Genomic DNA, 27,971 nt, shown 5'->3' with positions numbered 1-27,971 from the left:
TAATCAGACATAAGTCAAGATACCATGAAAGACAAGATTCCATTAGTGCATGAATAGCTCTGCGTTTCTCGTACCTTTCTCGTTGTTCTCCCAGTGTTCATGGGAGGAAAGTATTTATAATGTGATCCTTCTGAAAAGCTGTTGAAACTCTTAATGGCTTCAGACAGATGTTGGCTCTCTTAATGTGATAACTCATTTCTAAACCAGGTGAGTGCTTGCCTCTAGCTTTGAGTGTGTTTTTTTGTCTGTGCTAACAGAAGTCAGCAACAGTTTTGAATCGCGCGAGTAGCACTCCATTATATCTGCTGGGCGATATGCATTAGGGGAGGTTGTTTTGACTCGGTTCATTGAAGTCTTTGTTGAGCAAGATGGAATGTTGTTTTTCTGATATGTCAAGATTTCTTCGTAATAGTGATGCTTGTCTTAGCAAACACCACTAAATACTGCTCATATGTAAGGCTTTATTCACGTCCCCAACAAAGTGTTCAGCTTTGGGTGCTTAACTCCTCCTGAAGTGTGCTGAAGACACAATACCTACAAATCATGTGACCTTTTGAAGAGAGTTACTAGTACAGTTTTAATCATTTAAGTAATCAGAATTAAAGGGATAATTCACCCAAATATTGAAATTGTCATCATTACCTCACCCTCATGCTCTGAAGATGCAGGTATTTTATTGAATTTTATTGGAACTTTCCCATAAACTTATATTTGAAGGAGTGACCCGAGCCATAACTAGATACCAGAATGTCATCTGGACTTGGGTGGGCTCTTGTGACTTGGGCCAGTATGTAACCACCCTACAGCAAACACCCTGGCATTGTCAAACGCAAGCAGAGAGATGCCATACATGGTGTTTAGAGTCTCCTGTGCTGCTTAAAAGAGACTCATGGCTGGTCAAACAAGCAGATCTGATTTATAGAAACAGAAATCTATAAAGGCCTCGCTTCTCAGGCATGACACATCACCCAGCGTTACACCCCACATTACAGTAAACTCAGTAAACTCTTGCACAGACGTACTGTCACCCTGTCCCAGAGCACGGGTAGCTGCAGCCGTCATCCCGTCCAGACTCTGGTTTGGCTCACGGAGCTGCATGTGTGTGTGTGTGTGTGTGTGCCACTGTTGCAAACAGCCGGCTGCGATTTCGTCCAACTGTTATTTCTGTCATTCTCTGTCAAGCAGCCACCACACCCGCAGCCAGACGAGACGGGTGTTAAATTATACAGCCGGACGTGTGTGTGTGTGTGTGTGTGTGTGCAGTCATGCGGAAGTTCAGTGAAACATCGAGAACTTTTAGACGAGCCGGGCACATGACCGTGTGTTTGGGTTGTGCCCAGTCAGACGGGCCGTCCTCTAGTCCGTCTGAAGCATTCATTGAGTGTTTTTAGATCACTTGCTTCCAAGAACAACACCCGTGGATTGTCATTATAGAAACACTAACCTGCACTAAACCTGCTTTCAGGGGACAAGAGATGCAAATTACACCTAGAACATTATTCCATGTAACATGATCAAGTTTTTATTTCACAAATGTAGTGTGGCTGGATGTAGAATAGATAAATAGATGATTCTTGTGCATGTGTGACAGGTCTTTGACCCCCAAATATTACGTTTGTTTTAATTGCAGTCAAGATTTTCAGACTTAATTTTCAGTCATACAGATTATTCCTTTTAATTTTTTTACCATGTCTACTAATGGCATGTGAATTTAAGGAAATGTACAGATGATAAAGCCATCTATTAAACTGTTTTGTATTATTTTAACATTACTTTCATCTTTATTTGATTATATTTGATGTAGCTTAGATTTAAAATGTTATTTACTTGTGTATATATATTTTTTAACAATTTTAATTTGCTGGCTTATTGTGAGTGACTACAAAAATCGTATGCATCTTAAATTTACCTCTCCTCGTAAATTTGATCTTATGGTCAAACATAATGCATGCATCCAGCTGAACAAATCTTTTTTTTTTTAGGGACAGTGATTTTTCCATTTCTTGAAAAATAGTGGTTGTTTATGTAGTAAATGTATTATGTTTAATTATTTTCTTGAATTAGTCTATTAAATCAATGAATGATTTATTAGTGAATCATTCTAAATAATTTTTTTAAACTCTTGATTAATAATATAAAATGTCTGGAAAGAATCATTTAAAAAGTGGAATATCATGACTGATGACTGATGAATATTATTTTATCCATCAATCATCTTTGTCTTATTTTGATGCTTTTTATTATTTATTTTTTTCTCTTAAATTTGTTTTGCATGTCAGTGGAGGTTTGTGTTTGTGTTATTAATTGGCCATAATATTATAAATCTATTTGAGATTTATCACTTTAAGGTACAGTAGTATTGTGTTTGCATGATGTTTTATCCAGCTGTCACACTTGACATTAGTGCCAAGAAAAGAGGTAGAAGAGAGTCATTTCGCCAAGGTGGTGTTTTATAAATAGAGGGTGCGTGTGGGTTGTGGGGCTGGGTCCTGTGACGGTGCCACACTGATCTTGTGCCGCTCCCTTCTTTACTTCCTGTGGGAAACAGTTTAGGGCTTGTCTTAACACAACTCTGCATGGTGAAGCCACTCACTTTCTCGCTCTCTCCCTTCTTCTCTTGTAGATTTCCTTCACTTTTACCTCCTGTAGCTCCACTTCCTTTACTAATTTGATAGATTTGTCTTACCTGACCCAAAAGTTTACGCATCACCTCCCGCAGCGTTGCAAAACTTTGGTTGCAGTTCCAGATCTTATTCCACTAAGTCAGTCATTTTCAAAGTTTTTGATGCCAAAGTCACATTACATTATCACATTCCTAAAATGTTAATGTGGCTGTATATTTTCATATTCAAAGATTAATTTATATTGTGTGAGATAAATAAAAAATAGTTATTTGTAATTTTTTTTAACCAAACGAAATACCAGGTTTTTATATCTGTTACTTGTTTTGAAAAAAAAAAAAAACTGTGCACTATTAATGTAAAAAGTAATTTGTTTAACGATTAAATAATAGCCTTAAATATTGCTACTAAGCAGCCTTATGGAAAATATTCCCATAAAGCCTTCAGAAAGCAACTCAATATGATCAAAATCTGGAAGTATATAATAAAACACTTTTTTGTAGTTATTTTTACTGTTAAAGCATTTGGCTGTCTGTAGAATAACAATCACTATTAATGTCATGATTTCTCATAATGAAACATTGAGATCCTTATTCAAATACTTATTCATCTTTTTAACTGCAAGTCCTGCATTATCAATTACTGAATGGGTTTTATCATCAGTGCTCATAAAGAAAATATTACCAAAAGTATAAATCGTTTGTTTAGCATTTGTCATCCAATAAAATCTCTATAAATATAGACCGCAACATTATTTCCTGAATATTCTTTTGTTTATTGACTTTTCTTTGTTTTCAATATTAAGTAACCTTCAGAGATTTGAGATGTGGTTTTTTCATATATTTTTTTTTTCCTTCCTCACATGGTGTTTTCATAATTATTTTCTTGAAACATCTGGCTAATGTGACCAATAATTTAATTAGTGGTTTATTCAAGTCGACGCCGTAGTTAACAACCTCAATAAAAGTCAGCAATTTAGGCTGCATCGCTGTGTTTCAGTTTAACCGCAGGCCACTTTACACATCTCATCTTCTCCTACTGTAGATGCGTCACACACAGTCGACTGCAGAAGACCTACAGATGCACCTTACGGAGTTTCTTCACTGAAATCCCCCAAATAATGCACATAAGAACATACATTTATGGCTCCTTAACCCTAAAACTGTCCTCCTACTTTAAGGCTTGTAGCTTTTGCGAAGTAAGACACTTTTTTCAGTAGTTACAAAGAACAAAACGGTGTGGGTCATGTGTTTGCACTGTTCCTCTGTGCTCCCAGGCGATGCAAAGTCAGGCCTCAAACCAAAGCGGCCGACTCTGTTGCTAAGTTACAGTTTAGAGTTTTCCTATTTTTAGTTTCCCGAGACCAGGCTTCTCACCCAGAGATTATATTTTCATTTGGAATAGAAACAATAAAAGAATCCAAGTGAAATGCCTCCGTGCCATTTGTGTGGCTGTAATTAAGTGATCCTGTTAAAATGGGCTAATGCTGCATGAACCTCCTCATCACATTGTTAAATGATTTTTGTCATAGAACAAACGCTGCGGTATGCTGTGTTCAACAGACTCCATTGATTTCCCGCTCCATGTAGTGTTTCGCTTAAAGTAAGTTTAACACCTGAAGGAATGAATAGATATTTTGAGAATTGTGTGAACTCATAAGATGAAAACTTCTAGAAAATGCAGAATGGCTGGTCGCTCCCTCATAATGGTCACCATGTTAAGATCAAACAATAAATTCAAGCATGCCTCATACAAACTACACAATTTTTTATATGTATATATATATATATATATATATATCAACCTGTTGTGAAAATTGAGGGGGGCAGCAGAGAGGCAAGTTTAAATAGCTTATAAATTCATGCATGTTATACTTTCACTTTCGAATTAGCAGCAATTGGCTATTGGCGTCAATTGCTTGAATGAAAAATAAAAACTCACTGATATTAAACACAGAACTTTTATTAACATAACGAATAAAAATGCCACCATGCATAGGCTGAACAAACTGAAAATCGGCAAACTGTGGACCCTAACAAATAAGAACCATAGAACGTGTATTGCCTATACTATATTAGAAAGTTTAAAAAAAAAATAAGAATAAAATAGGCCTGAATAAATTACTCTGTTTAAATAAGATAAAACCAAAGAAATAAGAAACTAATAAGATAAATAAGAATATAAAAGAAAAACTTCCAAAATTAGCCTACATAAATGACTTCCGTCACCACCTTTTCTGGATTAGTCAGATTTACTGTCGCAGTGCCTGTTTTTCTTTTTAATAAACTTGCAAAAAAAAATTATTTTGGGCTGCAGCTCGACGTCGGCTTCCTCCTCATTTTGTTCTCCCTCTTCTCTCATGGGGTACATTGACTGTGCTTTCCTACCGAGGATGACCGCTTCTTCCTCTATCTTCTTCTTGGTCTCCAACATTCAGGTCGTAGTCATCCCGGTAGCGCAGGTCCAGGAATGTTGTCTTGTGCATAAGCTGTCGGCTTGCTTCTGGCAGAGCTTCAAATTTCTCATCTAAAATAGATATGATGCCGGCTTTCAGGTTGACTGTCAGTTGTCCGTCCTCATCGGTTGGGCCCATTGATTCCTCTTTAATGAGACGCAGCACGGGGAGAAGAGATGATGTGGTGATGCTGGTCTGTGATGTGACTGTCTCTTGGCACGCAGCATTGTGGCTGCGTTCAGATTTTAATTATAGTGTATGCTCTCTTCTGAACTAAATTATTTATAATTATTATTTTTACTTAAATAAATATTTAAGAAAAAAACTAATACTTAAAAAAACTCAAAATACAGTGGGGACAGTGTCATGGTGGGAAAGTGATATAACCTCTGTCTTATTAAAGGGATAGTTCACCCAAAACTGATCATCTGTCATAATCTGTCACCCTCAAGATCTTCCAAACCTGTATGAGTTTTTTTCTTCTATGGATTGTAAAAGAAAATGTCTGGAAGAATGTGTGTGTTGACTTCCATAGTATGGAATAAAAAATACCATGGAAGTCAAGGGGAGCAGCCACTGTTTGGTAGCATATTCTTTAAAATATCTTCTTCAGTGTTCAGCTGATGAAAGAAACTCATACAGATTTGGAGAAAGATGACAGAATTTTCAGTTTTGTGTGTACTGACCCTTTAATGATTTGCCTTGTAATGTGTGTGTGTTTGTGTGTGTGTGTTATGTACGTGTTATGTGCACGTTGATTATTTTCATTGTCTGTGCTGTGTGAACACAGGTACAGCAGTGTGTTTCCAAGTCTGAACATGGCGGTAAAACGCAGGGAGCAGGCTCTTCAAGATTATAAGAGACTCCAGTCTAAAGTGGAGAAATATGAAGAAAAAGAGAAGACGGGGCCCATCATGGTCAAGCTCCATCAGGTACAACCAGTTCTTCCATTCAAGGCAGGACTTCCTTTCCAACAGCATCACAATTTCAGCCATTCATTTTTCGACGAGTGACTGATCGCCTGCTAATCCCAGAAATCCTTTAATTCAAGTTAGTTCACTCGGCGGTCATGTCGGTAACGCCCCAGGTAGCTGTTTTCTGTGTAGATTAAACATACAGCTCTTCTTTACTTGAACAGGGAAAGATAGGTAGCATTTTAATTTAATGCAACCTTGGCACATATTAAATGTATTTACGGTAGTAAAAATAGTAAATTAAAAACCAAACCCTAACCCTTTGGTATGTACAAGTTGTTAATCAATATTACCCAGTGTTTGTGTAAATACACTGTAACAAGGACACGTTAAAATACAAGGTAACCCTTAAATCAAATGACAGATTATTATGTTCCAGACTTGCCCAACTAATGCTCATGCATAATCTATACTAAATAAACTCTGTGTAAAAGATGATTTTGTTTTTAACTCAAAGATGGGGCATTCATTCCTTCTGCCTATCCGCTATAATGAGAGTTGCAAATACTTGGCCATCATTGGCTTCATCACACTATATTCTGCCTTAATAGACCACATACAGTTGCTTATTTTCACAAGGTTTATTCTGGCTCCTTATATATGGATAAATCTCACATCTTAAGGCTTGTTTGTTCCGAGTATGACTTTTCAGCACAAATGTTTATTGGGACAAGTTTTAAAGTTTTAAATGAATCTCTAAGCTTCTGTCTTAAAATTCAACCTGTGTATGAGGAGCTATATAATATGAAACCATATCCACAACAAACATGTATCAGAAAGGTCATATGACATATAACTAGGGCTGCACAATATTGGGAAAAAATGACATTGCGATATTTTATTTTTCTGCGATATATATTGCGACATGAAATCTAATCAAATTTTTTCTTACAAACAAAAATGGGGTGAGCACACTTACATTCTCATTTACATCACTTTACACACATCTCTCTCTCTCGCTCTCTCTCTCGCGTTCTCTCTCTCGCTCTCGTGTTCTCTCTTTTGCGCTCTCTTTTTCTCGCTCGCGCTCTCTCTCTCGCACGTGCGCTCTCGCTCTCGTGCGTGTGCTCTCTCTCTCTCGCGCGTGTGCTCTCTCTCTCTCTCGCGCGCGCTCGCTCTCGCGCTCTCTCTCTCGCCCGCACTCTCTCTCGCGCTCTCTCTCTCGCGGGCGCTTTCTCTCTCGCGCGCGCTCTCTCTCTCTTGCACTCTCTCTCTCTCGCGCGCACTCTCTCTCTCTCACGCTCTCTCTCTCGCGCGTGCTCTCTCTCTGCCCTGTTAAACTGACAGGACTTAAAAACACATGCAAATGATAAACTTTCACTCTATGATGGTTAAGCTTTGCAATTAATCCGCGAATCACATTCGTCAAGGGACGGGGAGCAGCTGGCCCGTACAGTTAATGAATAACTGCGATGTGACTATCGTGGATTCGTACATCGCGATATCGATGCTTAAACCACACATCGTGCAGCCCTACATATAACTGCTGACAAAATACAACTATTTTTAAAACTTAATATGCATTGAGTTGCTGTAGTAGATCACTAGTACTGCCGTACAGTTGTTTATTCTAAAATATGCGTATGCACATATAAACACGTAATTTTATGTCCTGCCATACCCCTATTTAAGAAAATAAATAACGAGATCATATTGTATTATTTTTATATATATATATATATTTTTTTTTTAAACTAGAGGCCTTTGTCCTTTGTCGCACATAACTGCATCCACATACATTTCCACATGAAATAATATTCAGAACTCATTTTTCTTGAATGTTTGAGTTTCTAACATGATTCCATGCACAATGTGGCTGTGAACGTGACCTTATTTCAGGCATTTATCCAAGAACCCATAAAAAAAAAAAACATTGACTATGAGACTAAGGAGCCGGAAGTAGTAAAAAAAATTCATTTCTGGGTATCGACCTCCAAAAATACATAATCCTTGCAGCAGCACTTTGACTTCATATTGACTTCAGCTGGGGCTCAAAAAAACACAAAGCCACCTGAACTACGAAACACTTCACACAGCACAGTTTTTCTCAGGTCTTTATACATCTTCCTGTAGTGGATGCTTATACTCGAGTATGCTGGACCTTAAGAGTCATCGGGTTTGTTATCATCCGTCCTCTCGCGTACAGTTCTGGCGGGATTTTTTTTTAGCACGTAGCAACAAGTGAAGGAAGCTGCGCTGGATGGACGCAGAAGTATTCAGAGCACATGTATACATGCGAGCAAACTCACCCACGCAAGAGAAACAGCCTCTCAACTCAGCTGTACTTTTTCAAGAGGCTGCGCTCAACACACACTGCGGGATAATTGGGTTTCGCACACACACACACACACACACACAGGCTCACTTGCGCACGGTAACACGATCCAGCGAACGCGAGCAAACAAATAATTGTTTGTTCTTTTTGTTGAACACTTCTGGGTCATTATGCATGTGTATGTTGACATGTGAAGGACCATACGTGCGCAAACAGATAGAGACGGATGCCTGGAAAACTTCAACATACATGAACAGCCCATCGCCCACACACACACACACTGAAGGACTCAGCAGGGCCATAGAGGATAGGAGAACTGATAGTGTGTGTGCAATCACATTTACACATGGGCTGTTTCATATATAGAAAGCAGGTCATATCCTAGCAGAGGTCAGCACTTCTAGATTGCTTTCCCCTCCCTTCCGCTGTGCTGATTGGTGATTGCATCATCAACAATGCTTGCCCACCTCCACACCCTTTACAATATCCTGGCATCATACAATTTTTTTGTTATTATTTTAATGACACACCATAACAGCATGCTTTAATAATTGGCAAGTCATTCTGGAGTAGGCAGTAGTCTTGGTTTTATTCATTGCTGGATTACGCGTGTGTGTGTGTGTGTGTGTATTTTGCTTTTAGGCCAGGGAAGAACTGAAGCCTATCAGGGAAGACTTTGAAGCCAAGAACAAGCAGCTGTTGGACGAGATGCCCAAGTTCTACAACAGCCGCATCGACTACTTTCAGCCCAGCTTTGAGGCTCTGATACGAGCTCAGGTGAGCCTCAAATGCACCCAGCTCAGACGCAAAATATCTCCAGCTAAAATACACCATGTTGGTTATTTGGGCCATTTCATGGATTTTCTGGGAACATACATTTATATTTTGTTTAACACAACACAAAGAATTACTTCCTCAGTCCCCTCAGTCCTCACCTCGGTTCCCCTATATTTGCTGGAGTAATTTCCTGTTTTTACAATTGATGAAGATGTTTGGATAGACACTGAAACGTCTTGTTGATTATTTATAGTCCAGTGATTTCAATTAAAAAATTTTTTTTAAAGTTTAACACATGGATGATGCAGTTTTGAATATACACAAACAAAAACATTGTACGTATTTTACATGAAAATATAAAAATAAAATGTGTATGTATAAAAATACGTTGTGGCTGTTATTAAATATTTACGGCTGGTTTGACAAAAGTCTGAGACAAGGGTTTAACAAAATATTTGCATAAAAGACAATTTTAAAGTTGTCCTGTTAAAATGTTATATGATATTCGTTTAAAAAAATCGTGTTGTTTTTAATATGAATCAAAAGCCAAAAATCGAAATCAATAAAAATCAAGTTTGAAGAAACACCCTCACACACGCACAGTAGTAAATTTTAAAGCTTACGCTCCCTCCACCCAGATCTAATGTGATTAACCCTGAGTAACACACACACACACACACACAAACACAAAAACACTCCTTTATGCTGTGCTCACACACTGTCTCACTCTACACACTTCCCCTCTCTCTAATGTGATTAACCCCCACAATCCTGCCTGCTTATGTCCACAGCTCAGACTGTGTGTTATTTTAAGGAGAGTGTGTGTGAGAGAGAGCTAAACATTAGATTCTAATGAATTTAGTAAAAGAGGAAAAGCCAAGTCAACACACACAGACTCATCTTCAGGACATACGCATTTACCCCCTCTCTGACATTTTCACAGTGTTAGGATGTGATTATTATTCCCATGTCATGATGTTATTTTGCATGTGTGTCTGAACCGAGACCCCCCACCCAATCCCCTTCAAAACCAAAACAGAAAATATTGATGCTTAAGCGACTTTGGTTTTGTTCCTGGCTTGATGGATAATAATGAATTCATATTCTTACAGGTGTTCAAATGCTTTTTGGTGCACCTGTGTGTGAATAAGTGGAGAGAATGCAGTCTATTCAGACATCACATATGATATCAGTACACATGGACTTAAACTTGAATATAGTTGCATTAAGAAGCATAAACAATAGTATGTTTTAAACTAATGGATCAGCTCTGCTGTCATCTGCCTCTTGAGTCAAACGTATCCTGTAAGTACGGTGGATATAACCTATTTTACACAATGTGTTTTACAACACTAACTTAACTGTGAGCTGGTGTTAAAGCTGAATAGTCCAAGCAGGCCTTTTCTTGGTGGGTTAATCACATATTTAAGAGCCATAATCTTTACGGCTCAGGGCAGAGCGGGAAGCCGAGATCTGTCAGGACCTGATCCAGTGCCCTATGATCCCAAAAAATGCCATCTTGAGAGAAAGCCTCTCCTAACTTGAACATGCACTATTGTTATAGGTCTGGTATAACAGATGAATTACATAATAATAATTTTCATACAATTTACTATTTAAAATTTTATTAGAATGAAGAATAATAACTACATGTATACAAATTTGTAAAAATGTTGCTATATTACAATAATCAAAATTTTTCTGACTGGTTTTGAGATTTGCCCACGTAGTATTCATTACATTCTAGAAAGTTTAAATGAAGTGTTTTTTTATGCATTTACTTAATTTAGGAGATGATTCTTAATGTGAATGCGTCAAGTGTTAATAGGTTTGATTTTGTGTTATCTGATTAACCTGAGAAGGATTAACCAAATGGGAAGCAGCCTTCATGACGACAAACAATGCCGTCATACACACAGTGCTTGGTAGCTTGTACTGCTCGTGTAGGGCATGCATGTTTGAATCTGGCCTGCATCGCATCTCAGTTACGTCCCGACAATCTTAAAAATAAAGGATCTATATTGTCATGGTTCCATCAAGAACCTTTAACATTATGCATCATGCGTTCTTTATCTTGGAAAAAGTTTCTTTAGATTATGAAGTGCTGTTCACACTAAGAATAATTCTTTTAAGATCTGTTCACTGCAAATTTAAGGAACCAAAAATATTTTTTTGATGGCATCACTCCAAGGGGAAAAAAGAAAAAAATATTTGCACCTTTTGGTAATGCTAAAAAAAAAAGTGGATGATGAACCAGTCAGTTATTTTTTCAAAGATTACCATCTGATTGTACATCATCACTTATATGTATTTTAGAAAGACTTGAGCGCTGTATTGACCAATCAGCATCCAGAACTAGAACTATCTATTTGATAACAGGATATATATTTTAATAACTGGCTCATCTAGTAGCTGATTTTGTCTTCTGGTCTACTAGTATGGACTAGTAAGCAGCAGTTGAATTCAGCTTGTAAATGTCATGGATGGAACAACATCAAACTTCCTTTAGCCAAAACCATTGCAAACTTAATGGAGATAAGAGTCTTTTGTGATTCTTTTTGTGTAGCGACACTTTGTGATGCTACGCTTTTGTCATTTGCTCTATTGAAAACCAGATGTGGGTGCTCTGTGGGAAAAAAAAGTTATAAATAAATGAACACTTGAATGCATTAAGCTGATCATAGATCAGGCCTGAAATGTAGTCTTTCCTCGAGCTCTCAGCTACCAGATGGGCAGCAGAGAGCGAGAGCGCGAGAGAGAGGCCTAACAGATGACCGAGTCTCATTCATCAAGTGCTTTCAGTAACCCGGAGTGCCATACCTCCAACCCACATACTCCAAGACACAGTCAACCAAAAGCAGCTCAATGTGACAAGGTAGAGGAGGTTGTTTCTGTCAGATAGAGGGTGTAGGTGGACTCCCGAGACTGCTTACTATAGGTGCGGTGTGGAGACGCTGCCTCCCTCTGTATCTGATGGACGTCACATTAGGCAGTGTGTGTTTGTGGTTCCAGTAGTCCTGGAGTGGGTCACAGTTTGACTCACCGAACATTCAGTCATGCTGAGAGTCCCTCATACTGCTGAGTCATTCGCACACATACACGCAGCCTTATATCAGGGGATGAGAACAAATAGATATTTGGCCTAAAGAAAGATGCATGCACAAACATCCTGGATGGCCTCGAAATGAGCCAAATTTACACATGTAGACTTGTTTCCCACTGCTTTTAGTCTTGACTTCTCATACAAGTGGGAAATCTTTGGACACATACAAAATATATTCACAAACCTCATCTTCTGGACAGTGGAAACCAATGGCAGTCCTAGTACTGAGCCTTGCGGTACTGAATTGATTCATACTGAATTGATTGATATGATACCATACCTCTTTATTTACTGCTACAAATTGATAATGGCAGTGGCTCAGTGGTTCATGTAGGTTGTCTACAAACCGGAAGGTTGGTGGTTCAATCCCCGGCTCCACCTGACCAAGTGTCGAGGTGTCCTTGAGCAAGACACCTCACCCCAGCTGCTCCCGAACGAGCTGGATGGCGCCTTGTATGGCTGACACCGCAGTCGGTTTATGAATGAGTGAGTGAATGGGTGAATGTGAGGCAACTTGTAAAGTGCTTTGGATGGGCATGGGGTCTGTTGAAAGCGCTATATAAATGCAGTCCATTTACCATCTGCAATGGAGTATTGCCTATTGACCATGAGCACTGATGAACTCATTCTGTGTATTCACACTACTTATTGGACCTTTTTTTTCTGAGCACCCAAATAACCCACACATGTGCTGTTGTCCTGGACTTTAGCTTTAGCCAGGCAGTGGACTGGCCATCCATCCAGGGAGTATTTCCCGGCCTTGGCCTATAGAGGACAAGTGGAAAATGGATGAGTGGACAGTTTTACAAATTCAATAATTGTCCCAAATGGATTTCCATTACAAAGCTGACATATTTTTACCTAATTTTGCTTTCACTTTATTGTCTCTTAGCAGGTAGCCTTTTGATTACAGCTTATTGGTCCGTGGTTATTGAGAATTCGGAGGTGATGTGATGGTAAATGTGTAGACGGACATCTGTGACTTACAGTGTAGACTGTGTTACAATTTGTGTGTCCATATGTTTAATTAGTTAATTAGCCATGTGTTTAGAATATATTAATGTGTGTGTGACAGAAGGATAAATAGTTATTCCCTTTGAAGCTTTTTCTGGTCAAGAATCACCCGCTTAAACAGGAAGGGTCTGTCTGGATGATGTGTTCAACGACAACCACAGTTGATTTTGTTTTTTCTGTGTGTGATTTTTAAAGAGCGATAAATCTGAAATCAGTGAAACCACAATAATAGATTGGTGTGGTATCTCATTTGAATCATGGCACAGCTGTCTCCACAAATAGTTAAACAGACAGCAGCAAAGGAATGACTGGAAATGTGTGTTTACTTTGCGGTCAGAATATCCTTCCATCTGAAAGTAATAAGTACAGATTGTTTAATGGACTTAACTTTGAATGAAAGCAGGATTGGGCAGTTATTGGGGATGCCACGGTTTCTTTCTACTAACTGCCTTAAACTATTGAAGTGATGCCATGAACTACACTAACTTGAATCTTTGGAAAGTAGCTTCTACAGACCATATGCCTTGACTACCAAACACTGCGTCAAAACCAACCAATCAAATTTGAGCTTGCTGTTTCAAGAAAGCTCCTGTCTGTCCAACATGTATCATACGGCTCATGAACGGTCCGTGGGTGTGCCGCCTGAAGCCGAGACATAAATACGGTGCTGTACCTGCATTTTAGCTTGTGTGTGGCGGCATCATTCATTGGTTGTTTTGATTGATCTCTGACAGGTCCAAGGCGGATTTTCCTCTGAACTAGTTTTCCTTCCAGCCCCACGTGCTGCACGGCAAACAGATCCCCTCTCCGTTCTTCATGTGGTGAGACCACCATAAACAGGACAGACCAGTATCCGCTTCCATTCAGCACTGGGCAGGAACTGGCCTCTCATAGATCACAGAGTGCCACTGACGGCCAGCGTGGAGTCTTTGATTAGAGTCTGAAGTCATTTCGAGCAATCCCAGAGGCAGTTTACACAATCTATTCAAAAGAGATGTGCTTCATCACAGTGTTTGGTGCCGCATTTATACATCTCCCCTACGAAAACCTTAAAAAGTGTCTGCAATCTGTGGGTGTCTGAACCTAATGGCTCCTGTGTGAACAATGGAGTTGCGTTGCATTCATCAGTCGAAATTCTGCTGTGTATCTCTAGCTAACAAGAGGAAATGGCTTTTCAGTTTGATCATCCCATGTAAAAGACAAACCTTTCCCACTCAGATTTTGCTTTTATGGGCTCTGCTTTCCAGAAACATTCATACTGGTATTGCTAAATGATGTATTGCTATTATTATTGCTCATATTTAGGGTCAGTGATCTCAACAAACCTTAATTTTGTAGTTTTTGTATTTTTGTTTAGCTTTTTTGTTTTGTCTGTTTAAGGAAAGACATTAGGGTTTGAAAACACCTAGCAACCATTCAGAACACCCTGGCAACCACAAGCTTAAACCCGCTTCGAAAACCTTAGCAGCCACATACTGTAGCATGAGTTTTGCACCACTCGTATTGTCCTGAGAATGTTGGGTTTTTTTTTCTCTCTCACTGGATTTTAAGGCCATGGTAGATGTGGATTTGTTTGCGAGAGCATACAGTAATCAGCTTGAATAAATGTGCTGTGTGTAGGTTTGAGAGCCGAGCAGCTGTATTTCCCAGCGCTTTCAATGGCGGCCCACTCCTCCTGGAGTCTTGTAATGTGATTAAAGGCTATTAATCATCAAAGCGTCTCTCGCGGGACCCCTGACTCACGGGCCGGGGGAAGAGCAGGGGCGGGACGTGTCAAGAAAGCTTTCAGCTGACACTCGCTCGCTCACACAGCGATCGCAGGAGATCAGGGTCACCTGCTACCCACAGACCCACGAGTGTATATCCACGAATATCCCTTCTTTGGAAAAAGTTAAGTTCTTTATTTAGCATGAAGTGATTTCTTGTACAAATTAAGGCCTCAGATATGCAGTCATTTTCTATTTTAGTTCAGACTGAGCTGTGTCCTGTCAGAAAAGAGCATATTTACATGATGAAGACCATCGCAGTAGGGAATCTTGGGGGTTTTATTAAGTCTGACTTTCCAGCTCTAAGGGTGTGTCGTTATGAAGGGGAGTGGCTTTGACTTTTAGGGACGTGTCAATTATAATCATGTCAGATTTTAGGTGGCATTGATCATATGCAGCTGGATTTGTGTATCTTAACTGTGTGTACACATTTTATGTGATAGTGATTAAGATTTCCAGAAAATGTTATTAAATTAGCCAGATTAGAATAAAGGTACTTGCACACTGAGTCTGACAATTGTGAATTTTTTTTCCTCATCCTTGCAAAAACAAGAAAATCAAACCTGCTCCTAATTTATTTTATTAATTTTTAATTTTGGCAGACTTAAGTGAGGTCCGGTTTATTTTTTAATGTGTGAACATTTTTTACGAGAATTTCGGACTCAGCATGCAAATACCATATTGATCTGCAAAACTACTTTTCCCATCATTCCCTGTGACTACAAAAATGATCGATTACACCACTCATGCAGTGTGTGGCCTGAAGTTACAAAGAAACAGGAAGTTGTTCAGAGGCATACTGGATCATATTTTAACGTTCTGAAAACTCAGATTGGAAGGGTGAAAAACTGTATGAAATGTCCTTATTAATGGTAAAAAAAAAAATAATGTGTGTGTGTACTTGACCTTTCTTTCCCTTTGTTTTCTGTCAGGTGGCTTATTTTACAGAGATGCACAAGATCTTCACTGAACTGACGGATCAGATTGATCAGGGCGCTCTGACAGATGAACAGAGAAAGCAAGAGAACGAGGCCAAACTGAACGAGTTGCGTGCGCTGTCCATCGTGGCCGACGACTGAGACCCAAAACGGGTCTTACCCTGATGTTTTAATGAAGTCATTTAATTTATTTCTCTTTTTTTGTTGATAGTGCAGAAGTCTTTGTTTTGAATATCTTTTTGTCCGATGAAGCCGTCAGAAAACACCAATGGTGCAGTAAAAACTTGTAAAAGGAATTTGTAAACGTGTTCAGATTCTCAGCTGGAATTAATTACCTTTTCTTTTTTCCAGTCACTTTGTTAACTTCCTGTGTTTTGGTTTATCTAGTCTTGTCCTTTCTTTTTGTTAATAGAGTTACTATAACTGACCAATAATTTAATTTTTAACAGATAATTGACATGTATCTTACAGCTTTCCCATTGACCACAGGCCAATTTATTCAAACCATAACATGCTAAATATTCGTTTTTTATATGTGAATATTTTGTTTTCTGTAGCATTCAAACACTACAACAGTATGTTCTTCAGCTTTTTAAAGGATCTTCAGAAAAAAGTGTAACACTGCAATAGTGAGGAGAATAGTTGGAAAACTGTTACAGTGCGATTGTCAGTTAACAGAAATCATGTTAGTCTGGTGTGGATTCTGTGATGAACTGCATGTATTTCAATGATACTCTGCCTCCCTCTGCTGACACATGGGAAACATTCTTCATTTGTTTTGTTTTTGTATCTGACCTGTGTTTGTGCTCATTGTGTTTGTAATGAAGGAAAGACCGGTTTATACACATTTACCAGTAGTCTTACAGCCATAATGTACAAGGGCCAATTATTTAAGCCACACATTTTCATCTCATTGATGTTGTGAATAGCATCAGTTACTGACAATCACTATGTAGTGAAGTTTTTAAACTGGAAGAGTCTGGATCGTATAACCAAAAGATTATTGGTTCGGTTTGACAATATTTCGGATGTGCCTTCACAGTAAATTGTTGCCTTTATTCCTTTGTGTACCAAGCAATGAAATGTAAGCATTATACAATATTTGACTGCTTTGCTTTTAAAAGAAATGTTTGACTTCTAAAATAATCGAAAACCACTGAATTCTCTGGACCATAGCCTTACGATTCCCAAAATTGTGTGCATTTTTCGTCTGTAAATTTGTTTTCCTTTAAACAAATTGTTTGCTGTTGTTTCCTTGTCAAACATCATTACATTAAATTGGTTGTGGATATTCAATGTCTGTTCATTAAAAAACTAATTTATCTTGCCTTTTTCATCCAAAATGACGTCTAGTGCATGTATAATATAAGTGCAAATATAAGTCCTTCACCTGAGAACGAGAGAGAAAGCAGCTGAAACTGAAGCTCTGCTCTGATATACATGAACACGCGTGAAACTATCCAGCTTTATATGTCTGTGTAAAACATTCGACTCCAAGGCCTTCAAATGTCAACAATTTCACAACAATATCCAAAGATCCATGACTTTTCAGGAATAGTTCTTTCATTCTTTCATATCCCCCTTGTTAGAGTGGAACCAGCTCCACCCACAGGAAGTACAGAGGCAATGCATAACAAAACAACCTCCACTTCACAACAGCAGTAATGCATATTTGAATATTTTATGCACATGCTTTAACAACAATACAAGCTGCCCAATCCTGATGAACACTGGCCTGCTAGACTTCTGTACATCTTTAAAAACAAAGCATGATGAATCATACATCATACTGTATGTGATAACTGACACATGCTGTCAGTTAACCTGTATACATCCCAGAATGCTCCTCTACCTGCTCAAACGACTTCAGTCCTGCCTCCTTCCCCACTGCCGTCATGTCCTCCAGCACGGCTTTCATCACATCCTGCCGGTCAAACGGGACGGAGAGAAACGTCATTCAGATTGAAGGAACACTTCACCCAAGAATGAAAATCTGCTGAGAATTTCATCATCAGGAAATATTTAGTGAAATTCAGCATCAAATCACTTGCATCCGCAATGCATCCTCTGCAGTGAATGGGTGCCGTCAGAATGATAGTCTAAAACAGCTGATAAAAACATCACAATAATCCACAATGTGTATGTTTCTCACATAAAAACCCACCAACATATCTGGTTAGAACTGTTTTGGATTGTTTTTACTTAAAATCGGTCCTTATTCATACAAGACAATTTTTTTCACTTTAGAAAGCAATATTTTGGATTATGAACAGTCAGAAGCAACGGTTTGAAGTTAAGAACTTTTTTAGAAACATGCAGTTTTTCACTTCACAACACATTCATTGATGGACTGGATTGGTGTGGATGGCTTGTGTATTATTGTGGTGTTTTTAACAGCTGTTTGGTCTCTTGGCACCCATTCACTGCAGAGGATCCATTGGGGAGAAAGTGATGTAATCCTACATTTCTCCAAATCTGTTCTGATGAAGAAACTAGCTTTAAGACAAGCTTTTGGAAGGCTTGAGGATGAGTGCATTTTCAGCCATTTTTTATTTTATTTTCAAGTGAATTATTCCTTTAAAACTATTGATATCTTGAGAAATTACAGTGTGTGCACAAGAGATATGAACATATTGAAATGTAGTTTGGTCCCTAGATGGGAGATCAATTTGTGTGCATTGTGTATGGCATTAAAGCTCACAGGATTTTGACAAAGCTCTTCATATGATCCAACGATCCCTCTTCCTGTGGCCCAGTCGACGAACACCTCTGCGTCTGGAACTACAACTCCTATCAGATAAGACTAAAAAAAACAGAGAAACAAAGGCTGCTGTGAGTGTCACTGCACTGAAAACTGAACGATAGGCCTACCGTTTAAGCTTGATGCCCAAAACTGCTGTACTTATATAGTTCACCCAAAAACGTAAATTCTGTCATTAATTACTCACCCACATGTTGTCCTAAACCCATAAGAATGACGAGTTTGGAACGACATTAGGGTGACTAATTAATGATACTATTTTCATTCTTGGGTGAACTAACCCTTTAAGTGTCTACACTTACTTGTAGACTATCTCCGTGCACAAAGACCTGGAGAACAGGAACACAGCGAGTGTAGGCGTTCTCGATCTTCTCTGGAGCAATGTACTCGCCCTGGGACAGTTTAAAGATGTGCTTCTTCCTGTCCACAATGCGCAAAGTCCCATTCTGTAAGACCAGAGAGACAGCAAACGTTCACACAAGGTCTCATTCAGAAAGTCTTAAAGGGATATATCGCCCAAAAATGTAAACATCTGTCATCAGTTACTCACCCTCAATTTGTTCCAAACCTGTATGAGTTTCTTTCTTTCAGCTGAACACAAAAGATGATATTTTGAAGAATGTGTGTAACCGAACAGTTGCTGGTACCCATCGACTTCCATAAGATTTTTTTCCCCCATACTATGGAAGTCTATGGCCACCAGCTACATGCTCTTCCAAATATCTTGTTTTTATGCCTAACAGAAGAAAGAATCTCATAGATCGGAACAACTTGAGGGAACAAAATTTCAATTTTTGGGTGAATTAACCCTTTAGTGGAGAAACAAATGCTGCATACAAACAGCTAATAATGGCTTTAAGTGATGTGAAGCAGCTGGAGGGTCTCACCGGCAGCCACTGTCCCACATCTCCAGTGTGAAGCCAGCCATCAGCGTCCAGCGCCTCTCCTGTTCTCTCCTCATCCTTCAGATACCCTCGGAAAACGCTGTGACCCCGGATACAGATCTGACACGTATAACACAATCAAAGTGTTAAACGACATAGGGAAGTCAATTCATTTCAGCTCACTGATCTTACAAACGTATTCCTCACGTAGTGTTATGGGTCATCTTCCACAATTGCTGGTAGACAAGGCCCAAAATTCCCCCTAATTGCAGAAAATGTACCCATGTTTGCATGGTGGGTTAATTTTCCACAGTGATCTGGATACTGACCTCTCCTTCTCCATTCTTGGCGTAGTAGTTCATGTCAGGGATGTCAGTTAACTTCACCATAGCACAGGGTAAAGGAGCTCCGACATGACTTGAAACACATCAGACACACAGCTAACATGACTCTTTACAAACACTGCTGAATCACAGGAGAACATTAAGATCATTTGGCTTATCGTTTGTGCACACTGGAAACAAACAAGCATGTCAACCACTGCACATTTTGGATAATGTAGCATGTCATATTATGTACTACTTTTTCAAAACCATGTCATTTATGACTAAAGCAGGCTTATAAAGACACATGAACACGAACCTGCACTCCAGTCACCAGGCATAGAAAAGCTACATCCAGCGGTGCACTCCGTCTGTCCATAACCCTCGAAAATCTGAAACCATATTAAACACAATGTATGTCAATATCACAATCAATACAGGTGAATATCACCTCAATACACACCACCCAAGCAGTGCTATTTTAGTGTTATTTGCATAGTATTATATTGTTTACTAATATTTGGAGTTGGCTTTTTTTTTTCTTTTTTTTTTTTTCAAATTTAGTTTAGGTTTTAGTAATTTTGTTTTGTGCTTTTCTTATTTATGGTAACACTTAGTCTTAAGGTGTCCTTGTCCAGTGTAATTATATATTTAAGTATTGAATAGTAATTAACTACTTATATGGTTAGGGTTATGATTAGGGCCTGGCTTAGTGTTACTTGCATATAATTATGCATAATTTATTGTTATTATAATGGTAAATACATGTTACATGTAAAAAGGACACCTTAAAATAAAATGTTACCTTTTTTTTGTCAGTAACACTACAATGAGATTTTATTTGTTAACATTCGTTAACTACTTAAGCTTAAATGAACTAAAAATGAAAAAAATACTCTACCTAAAGAATTTACTAATTTTTGTTAATGTACATTTCTATATTTACTTATTATTAAAATCAAAAGTTGTATCTGTTAACTTAAGTTAATATGGAACTAAGATTGAAGTTGCATTTCTCTAATGTAACAAAGATTATGATAAAAGTTACAAATGAATTTCCTCATTGTTAGCTAATTTTGATGCATTAATTAACGCTAACTAATGGGATCTAAATTTAAAGCGCTCCCAAAGTGTTTCTGTTTAGCTTTATTTCAGTTTCAGTTATTTATATACTTCATCTTAGACTTAATTCACTTCAGTTAGTTGCCAAAGCAACATTTTCTCATTTTTAAGTTTGAGATTTTCATTTAACATTCACACTATATATTTAATTTCAGCTTTACTTCAATGACAAAACTGATTCTTAATAGAGTTTTAGTTAACAGTAACAACACTGCCTCCAAATCAATGTGATGTCAGAGATGATGGAAGGCCTTGCTTAACCTACATGAAAACACATTTGTGTATGTATTTTAATAAGACATTGAATAGTTATTAGGCGAGGACTCACCAGACAGCCGAGGGTGGCTCTGAGGAAGGACAGGACAGTTGGAGAGATCGGAGCGGATGCAGTTAGGATGAATCGCAGGTTTCCCCCCAGACTGGCCTACAGGAAATTAATGAAGAGACTTTATTTTGCTCCTCTCACAGTTCCTGTCACACGTATAACACATTATATATCCACAAGGGGGCAGTTCAATGGCTTTCCATCAGATCTTTCAATAACTGCAGCTTGGTGTTAATGTTAAAGAGACGTGCCTGTATCTTATTGAAGATCATTCGGTCCCACACGCTGTTGTTCCTCACGACTCCACTGCTCAGCTCGGCCTGTTTCCTCCTGACGGCGTAATGAAGAAGGGCTCTCCTCAGCGGAGACGTAACCGAGCCCAGAATCTACACACACACACACAGAACATAGGGATTTAACGGTCTTTATTTTCCATTTGTGTCCAACACTGATGTGTAGCACTCACTTTATCATAGATGCGGTTGAGTAATCGAGGGACCACGGGGAAGAAGGTGGGCTTCAGTGTCTTTATGTCATCCATCAGCAGAGAAATGCCACCCTGATAAAAACCAACCCTTGCTCCGTGACAGAACATCGACACCTGAAGAAGAGAGAAAGAGTGCACAACACAATAGAGAGCAAGGATTCACATGAGCTACATAAAAGGAAAAGAATCTAAATCTAAGAGTATAATGGTTACGTTTTTTTTTTTTTTTTCGTTTTTTTTTTTCTTTCGTTTTTTTTTTCAGTCAATATGAAAATATGCAAAATACAAATGTAACATTTTGTGCTAATTTAATTCATTCATTAGGAACCATTAATACTGACATTAAAAAGTAAATAGTAAAAAAAGTAAAATAATGTTACAAAAGATTAACAAATACTGTTCTTTTGAACTGTCTATTCATCAAATAACCCTGAAAAAAATGCATCAGTTTCCACAAATAAATAAATAAATCAAATAAATCAAATAGAGAACTGTTCCTTTAAATTGTAATGATATTTTACAATTTGAGTGTGTCTTAATGCATTTTGCATTAAATAAATGTAGCTTTATGAAGCATAAAATATTTCTTTCAACAAACTTTTAATAAAATCTTAATTATTTCAAAGTTTTGACAGCAAAGTAAATAAAATATATATTTTTTAAGTTCAGTCATGTTAAATTAAAGGGATACTCTACCCCTAAATTAATATTTTGTCATTAATCACTTACCCACATGTCGTTCCAAACCTGTAAAAGCTTCATTTGTCTTCGGAACGTAATTAAAGATATTTTGGATGAAAACCCGGGAGACTTGTGACTGTCCCATTGACTGCCAAGTAAATTAAACTGTCAAGGTCCAGAAAAGTATAAAAGACATCGTCAGAATAGTCCATCTGCCATCAGTGGTTCAACCGTAACGTTATGAAGCGACAATAATACTATTTGTATGTGAAGAAAACAAAAATAATTACTTTATTCAACAGTTTCCCTCCACATCCCCATAGCACTATTTTGCTGAATCTGAGCAGTGCTTTTCTGTGTCAGCTGTGCTGCACTGATGCGCTGTTTTCCTTCAAACCAAAGCGTATATATATGTAGAAAACACATTCTTGTGGTGCGGCTGACACAGAAGAGCGTACGCCGCCTGCGTTCCGCTCAGATTCACCAAAATGGTGCTAAAGTGATGTTGAGAGAAACAGAGGAGAGGAATTGTTAAATAAAGTCGTTATTTTTGTTTTATTCTCGTACAAACAGTATTATTATCACAGTCACAAGTCTCTGATCAATTTTTTGATCACTCGATGGCGCCGCACATGGCTGCTTCAGTGCTTGGCTCTCCAGTGTTTGTACTGTTTTTGTTCGTTTTTCCTGTTTTTTGTTTAACAAACACGATCAGTTTCACCAGGGATGAACTGTTGAACATTCGGCAGAACACACCACAAGATCTTTTACCGGATTTAAATTATTCAGACGTTTTACTGAACATTGTTATCGGAGGAGCAGCGGCGCTGATCAAGCGCTTCAGGACGCGCAGGCGGGGAAAGCGAGCGGGAGCGCTCGTCAGACTCAGGAAGCGCGGATTTCGAACGCCGTTGCCTAGCATCCATCTGGCAAATCTTCGCTCTCTACCCAACAAAACAGACGAACTCCTTCTGCTTTCTCGGACAAATAAGGATTTCTCACACTCTTCTGCTCTGTGTTCCTGGCTGAATGATGCCATACCAGACAGCACGCTCCATCTGCCGGGCTTTTAGCTGTTTAGATCTGATCGCGAATCAGAATCAACGGGGAAATCGCGCGGCAGCGGGACATGCTTTTACATCAATGGTGTACAGATTGTACACCAGAATCAATGGTGGTGTACAGATGTAACTGTGTTAAAGAAGATCTGCTGTCCTGATCTAGAAATGCAGTTTGTCAACTGCAAGCCGTTCTATTCGCCGCGGGAGTTTCACTCGTTCATTTCTGGTGAGTGTTTACATTCCTCCACAAGCGCATGTGAGCTCAGCTTTACAAAAACTCGCTGATCAGATCACAGAGACAGAACAACAACACTCAGACTCCGTTTTAATTATTCTTGGGGACTTTAATAAAGCCAATCTCTCCAGTGAACTGCCAAAATACAGACAGCATGTTACATGTCCCACCAGAGACAGTAATATACTGGATCACTGTTACACCACAATAAAGGATGCATATCACTCTGTTCCACGAGCAGCTTTGGGACGTTCTGATCACTGTCTGGTTCATCTTATACTGACCTACAAGCAGAAACTAAAATCTGCTAAACCTGTAGTAAAGACTGTGAAGAGATGGACCAGCGAAACAGAGCAGGATTTACAATCTTGTTTTGACATCACAGACTGGAGCGTTTTTGAAGCTGCTACCACCGATCTGGACGAACTCACAGAGACTGTAACATCCTATATTAGTTTCTGTGAGGATATATGCATTCCTACCAGGACTTATTTAACATTCAACAATGATAAGCCATGGTTTACAGTAAAACTCAGACATCTTTGTCAGGCCAAAGAGGATGCCTACAGAAATGGGGACAGGGTCTTGTACAATCAGGCCAGGAACACACTGAACAAAGAGATTAGAGTGGCTAAAAAGACCTACCCTAAAAAGTTGGAAGACCAGTTTACTTCCAACGACTCAACTTCAGTTTGGAGAGGACTGAGAGCCATCACAAACTACAAGACACCATCCCCTTGCACTGAGGCTAATCAACGACTTGCTAACGGCCTGAATGAGTTTTATTGTAGATTTGAAACCCCCAACACCCACTCTGACCATCTCCCTACACAACCATTAACACCTCCTGCAATCCCCCTCTCCATACCTCCTGCTCTTCAAATCTGTGAAGATGATGTGCGCCAGATCTTCAAGAAAAACAAAAGAAGAAAAGCACCAGGCCCAGATGGCGTTACACCAGCCTGTCTGAAAATCTGTGCTGACCAGCTGGCCCCCATCTTTTCACAGATCTTCAACAGATCTCTGGAGTTGTGTGAAGTGCCTTCCTGCTTCAAACGCTCCACCATAATCCCCATTCCAAAGAAACCCAAGATAACAGGACTTAACGACTACAGACCTGTGACTCTAACGTCTGTCGTCATGAAGTCGTTTGAAAAACTGGTTCTGGCTTATCTGAAGGACATCACTGGACCCTTACTGGACCCCCTGCAGTTTGCTTACCGAGCAAACAGGTCCATGGATGATGCAATCAACATGGGATTGCACTTCATCCTGCAACATCTGGACAAAACCGGGATTTATGTGAGGATCCTGTTTGTGGACTTTAGTTCGGCTTTCAACACCATCATCCCAACAACCCTTCAGACCAAACTGACCCAGCTCTCTGTTCCTAGCTCTATCTGTCAGTGGATCACCAGCTTTCTGACAGATAGGCAACAGTTAGTGAGACTGGGGAAATTCATGTCAAACAGCTGCTCCACCAACACTGGTGCCCCTCAGGGATGTGTTCTCTCCCCTCTGCTCTTCTCCCTGTACACCAACGACTGCACATCTAAAGACCCCTCTGTCAAGCTCCTGAAGTTTGCAGACGACACTACAGTCATCTGCCTCATCCAGGACGGTGATGAGTCTGCTTACAGACAAGAGGTTGAGCAGCTGGCTGTCTGGTGCAGTCTTAACAACCTGGAGCTGAACACGCTCAAAACAGTGGAGATGATCGTGGACTTTAGGAGAAACCCCCCTGCACTTTCCCCACTCACCATCATGAACAGCACTGTGACTGCAGTGGAGTCATTCAGATTCCTGGGAACCACCATCTCTCAGGACCTGAAGTGGGACAATCACATTGACTCCATTGTGAAAAAGGCCCAGCAGAGGTTGTACTTCCTTCACCAGCTGAGGAAGTTTAACCTGCCACAGGAGCTGCTGAAACAGTTTTACTCAGCTGTCATTGAGTCTGTCCTGTGCACTTCAATAACTGTCTGGTTTGGTTCAGCAACAAAATCAGATATCAGAAGACTACAGAGAACTGTTCGGACTGCTGAAAGGATTATTGGTGCTCCCCTGCCCACCCTCCAAGAACTGTACACATCCAGAGTGAGGAAAAGGACTCAGAAAATCACTCTGGATCCCTCACATCCAAGTCACCCCATCTTTGAACGTTTGCCATCTGGCCAGCGCCTCAGAGCCGCAAATACCAGAACAGCAAGGCACAAGAACAGTTTCTTCCCCCAGGCAATCTACCTCATGAACAGTTAAATGCTCCCCACTTATGCTTATGCAAAAAAATGTGCAATATCCTTATATTTATTTGTTACCCCTCCATCCTAGTACATCCCTGCATCTTACTCAATCCTATTCAATTATCATTTATAGCACAATTGTTTATACACTTATTTATTTGCCTACTTTTTTTTTTTTTTTTTTGTCTGTGTGTTGTTGTCTCTGTGTACTGGAAGCTTATGTCACTATAACAAATTCCTTGTCTGCGCAAGCATACTTGGCAATAAAGCTCTTTCTGATTCTGATTCTTTCTGATTCATAATGTTACGGTTGAATCACTGATGGCAGATGCACATATTCTGACAATGTCTTTCATACTTTTCTGTAATTTACTTGTCAGTCTATGGGACAGTCACAAGCCTCCTGGTTTTCATCCAAAATATCTTAAATTGTGTTCGGAACACAAATTAAGCTTTTACACGGGTTTGGAACGACATTGGGGTAAGTGATTAATGACAACATTTTCATTTAGGGGTGGAGTAATCCCTTTAATGTAGTTTTATACATTTTAAAATGTTACAAATGTTTATGTAGACATCTACATTAATAATGATTCAAATAAACAGTAAAACCTACTTGATTTTATTTTTAATGTAACTTAACAAATATCATTAACTTTACTGTACACCATCAGAACATAAAATAATAATGTTTCATCAAACCGACTTCCAACATAAATCATTTGACATCACAAGTTAATAATTATATTAATAATGGTAATTACTGATAATACATGAGTCAAAATGAGTTTGACTAGCATCTCAAAATAGGTTTGGGTTACCTGGATCATACGCTCAAACATGTGAGCGAGTGGCAGATAGGAGATGGACACATCCTCCTGACGAATCACAAAGTAGCCCTGCCATGTGTGAATATAAAATATGACACAAATATATTTTAAAAATGGCTATCAAATGCTCTATTAAGTTGATAAGGTTTTAGAATTTCACTCCCGAGCAAAATATCAGTAGCAGCTCCATTAAGGAGCATTTTTGAGAGAACAGAATAAAGCCATTTTAACACACAACCTGAAGATAAAAGGAACAAAGAGCTTCATAAACAGAACTTGAAAGAGAAAGAGGTCTCATGAGAAACACAAGGTCTTTATTAAAGAAGAAACAGAAGGAAGAGGAACAGGATAGAAGATAAGATGAAAGCTATGGAGAGATGAAATTTAGGAAGGGAAATGTCACAGGCTGAAGGAAAGAAAACAGAATAAAGGACATTAAAAGCCCCATGAACTGACCTCAAGGATCTTGATGACAGAGGAGGTGTTGGAGGCGATGTTGCCGTGAGTGATCATGGCTCCTTTAGGCTTTCCTACATGAAATAAAGAACCACATCTAAACCCTAATATTTAGACAACATGGTCACGTAAGGGTATCAAAGGGTTTTCATTTCAAAACTCGCTGTAACACAATAAACTAAATACTGTACGATGTTGTTATATATTACAACACATCACGTCCAGGGTTTATAGTGTCTGAAGGTTGGTACCTGTGGTCCCACTGGTGAAACACACCACAGCCAGATCCTGAGGTTTAGGAGGCTAAAGCCAATACAAAAGCAAACAAATAAACATAAAACAAATTAAAATATCTAAAACTCAACATTTAAACCATCTAGTTCAGTGTTCACAGTAAGCTGACCCTGCATTACGCGATCCCGTTCATCTGACACCCTCCACCTCCCCCAGCACCACCTGTCTAGATGTACTACAGGGTATATTATGTACATCTATTTGTGCAGCTGCAGCATAAATCTTGTGACTCGTTCACTCAGAATGATTTTTTTCATTCCAGTGCACTGCTTTCCTATTGTTTGTTTTTTAATGGAAACATGCGCTAGATAAATGTGTTTGGCAGTTCTGCTTGCAAACTGCATCT

General features: G+C 39.0%; 1 protein-coding gene and 1 pseudogene across 2 annotated transcripts in view; one reads left to right on the top strand and one right to left on the bottom strand.

The window, feature by feature from the left end:
* Positions 1-17,214, top strand: part of LOC132097435 (bridging integrator 3-like) — a 55,286-nt gene extending 38,072 nt beyond the window's left edge. For both annotated transcript variants that reach the window (XM_059503145.1, XM_059503146.1), the window contains 3 exons: positions 5,867-6,008; positions 8,968-9,102; positions 15,918-17,214. In XM_059503145.1, coding sequence (XP_059359128.1) covers positions 5,867-6,008; positions 8,968-9,102; positions 15,918-16,064 — 424 coding nt within the window. In that variant the 3' untranslated portion in view covers positions 16,065-17,214. The remainder of the gene's footprint in view (positions 1-5,866; positions 6,009-8,967; positions 9,103-15,917) is intronic.
* A 42-nt stretch (positions 17,215-17,256) lies between these two features.
* The window catches only part of LOC132098241 (long-chain-fatty-acid--CoA ligase 6-like), a 30,718-nt pseudogene continuing 20,003 nt past the window's right edge, over positions 17,257-27,971 (bottom strand).

This window comes from Carassius carassius, chromosome 21 (genome assembly GCF_963082965.1).
Source record: "Carassius carassius chromosome 21, fCarCar2.1, whole genome shotgun sequence".
NCBI classification, from domain to species: domain Eukaryota; kingdom Metazoa; phylum Chordata; class Actinopteri; order Cypriniformes; family Cyprinidae; genus Carassius; species Carassius carassius.
This window is presented reverse-complemented; position numbering and strand designations above follow the sequence as displayed.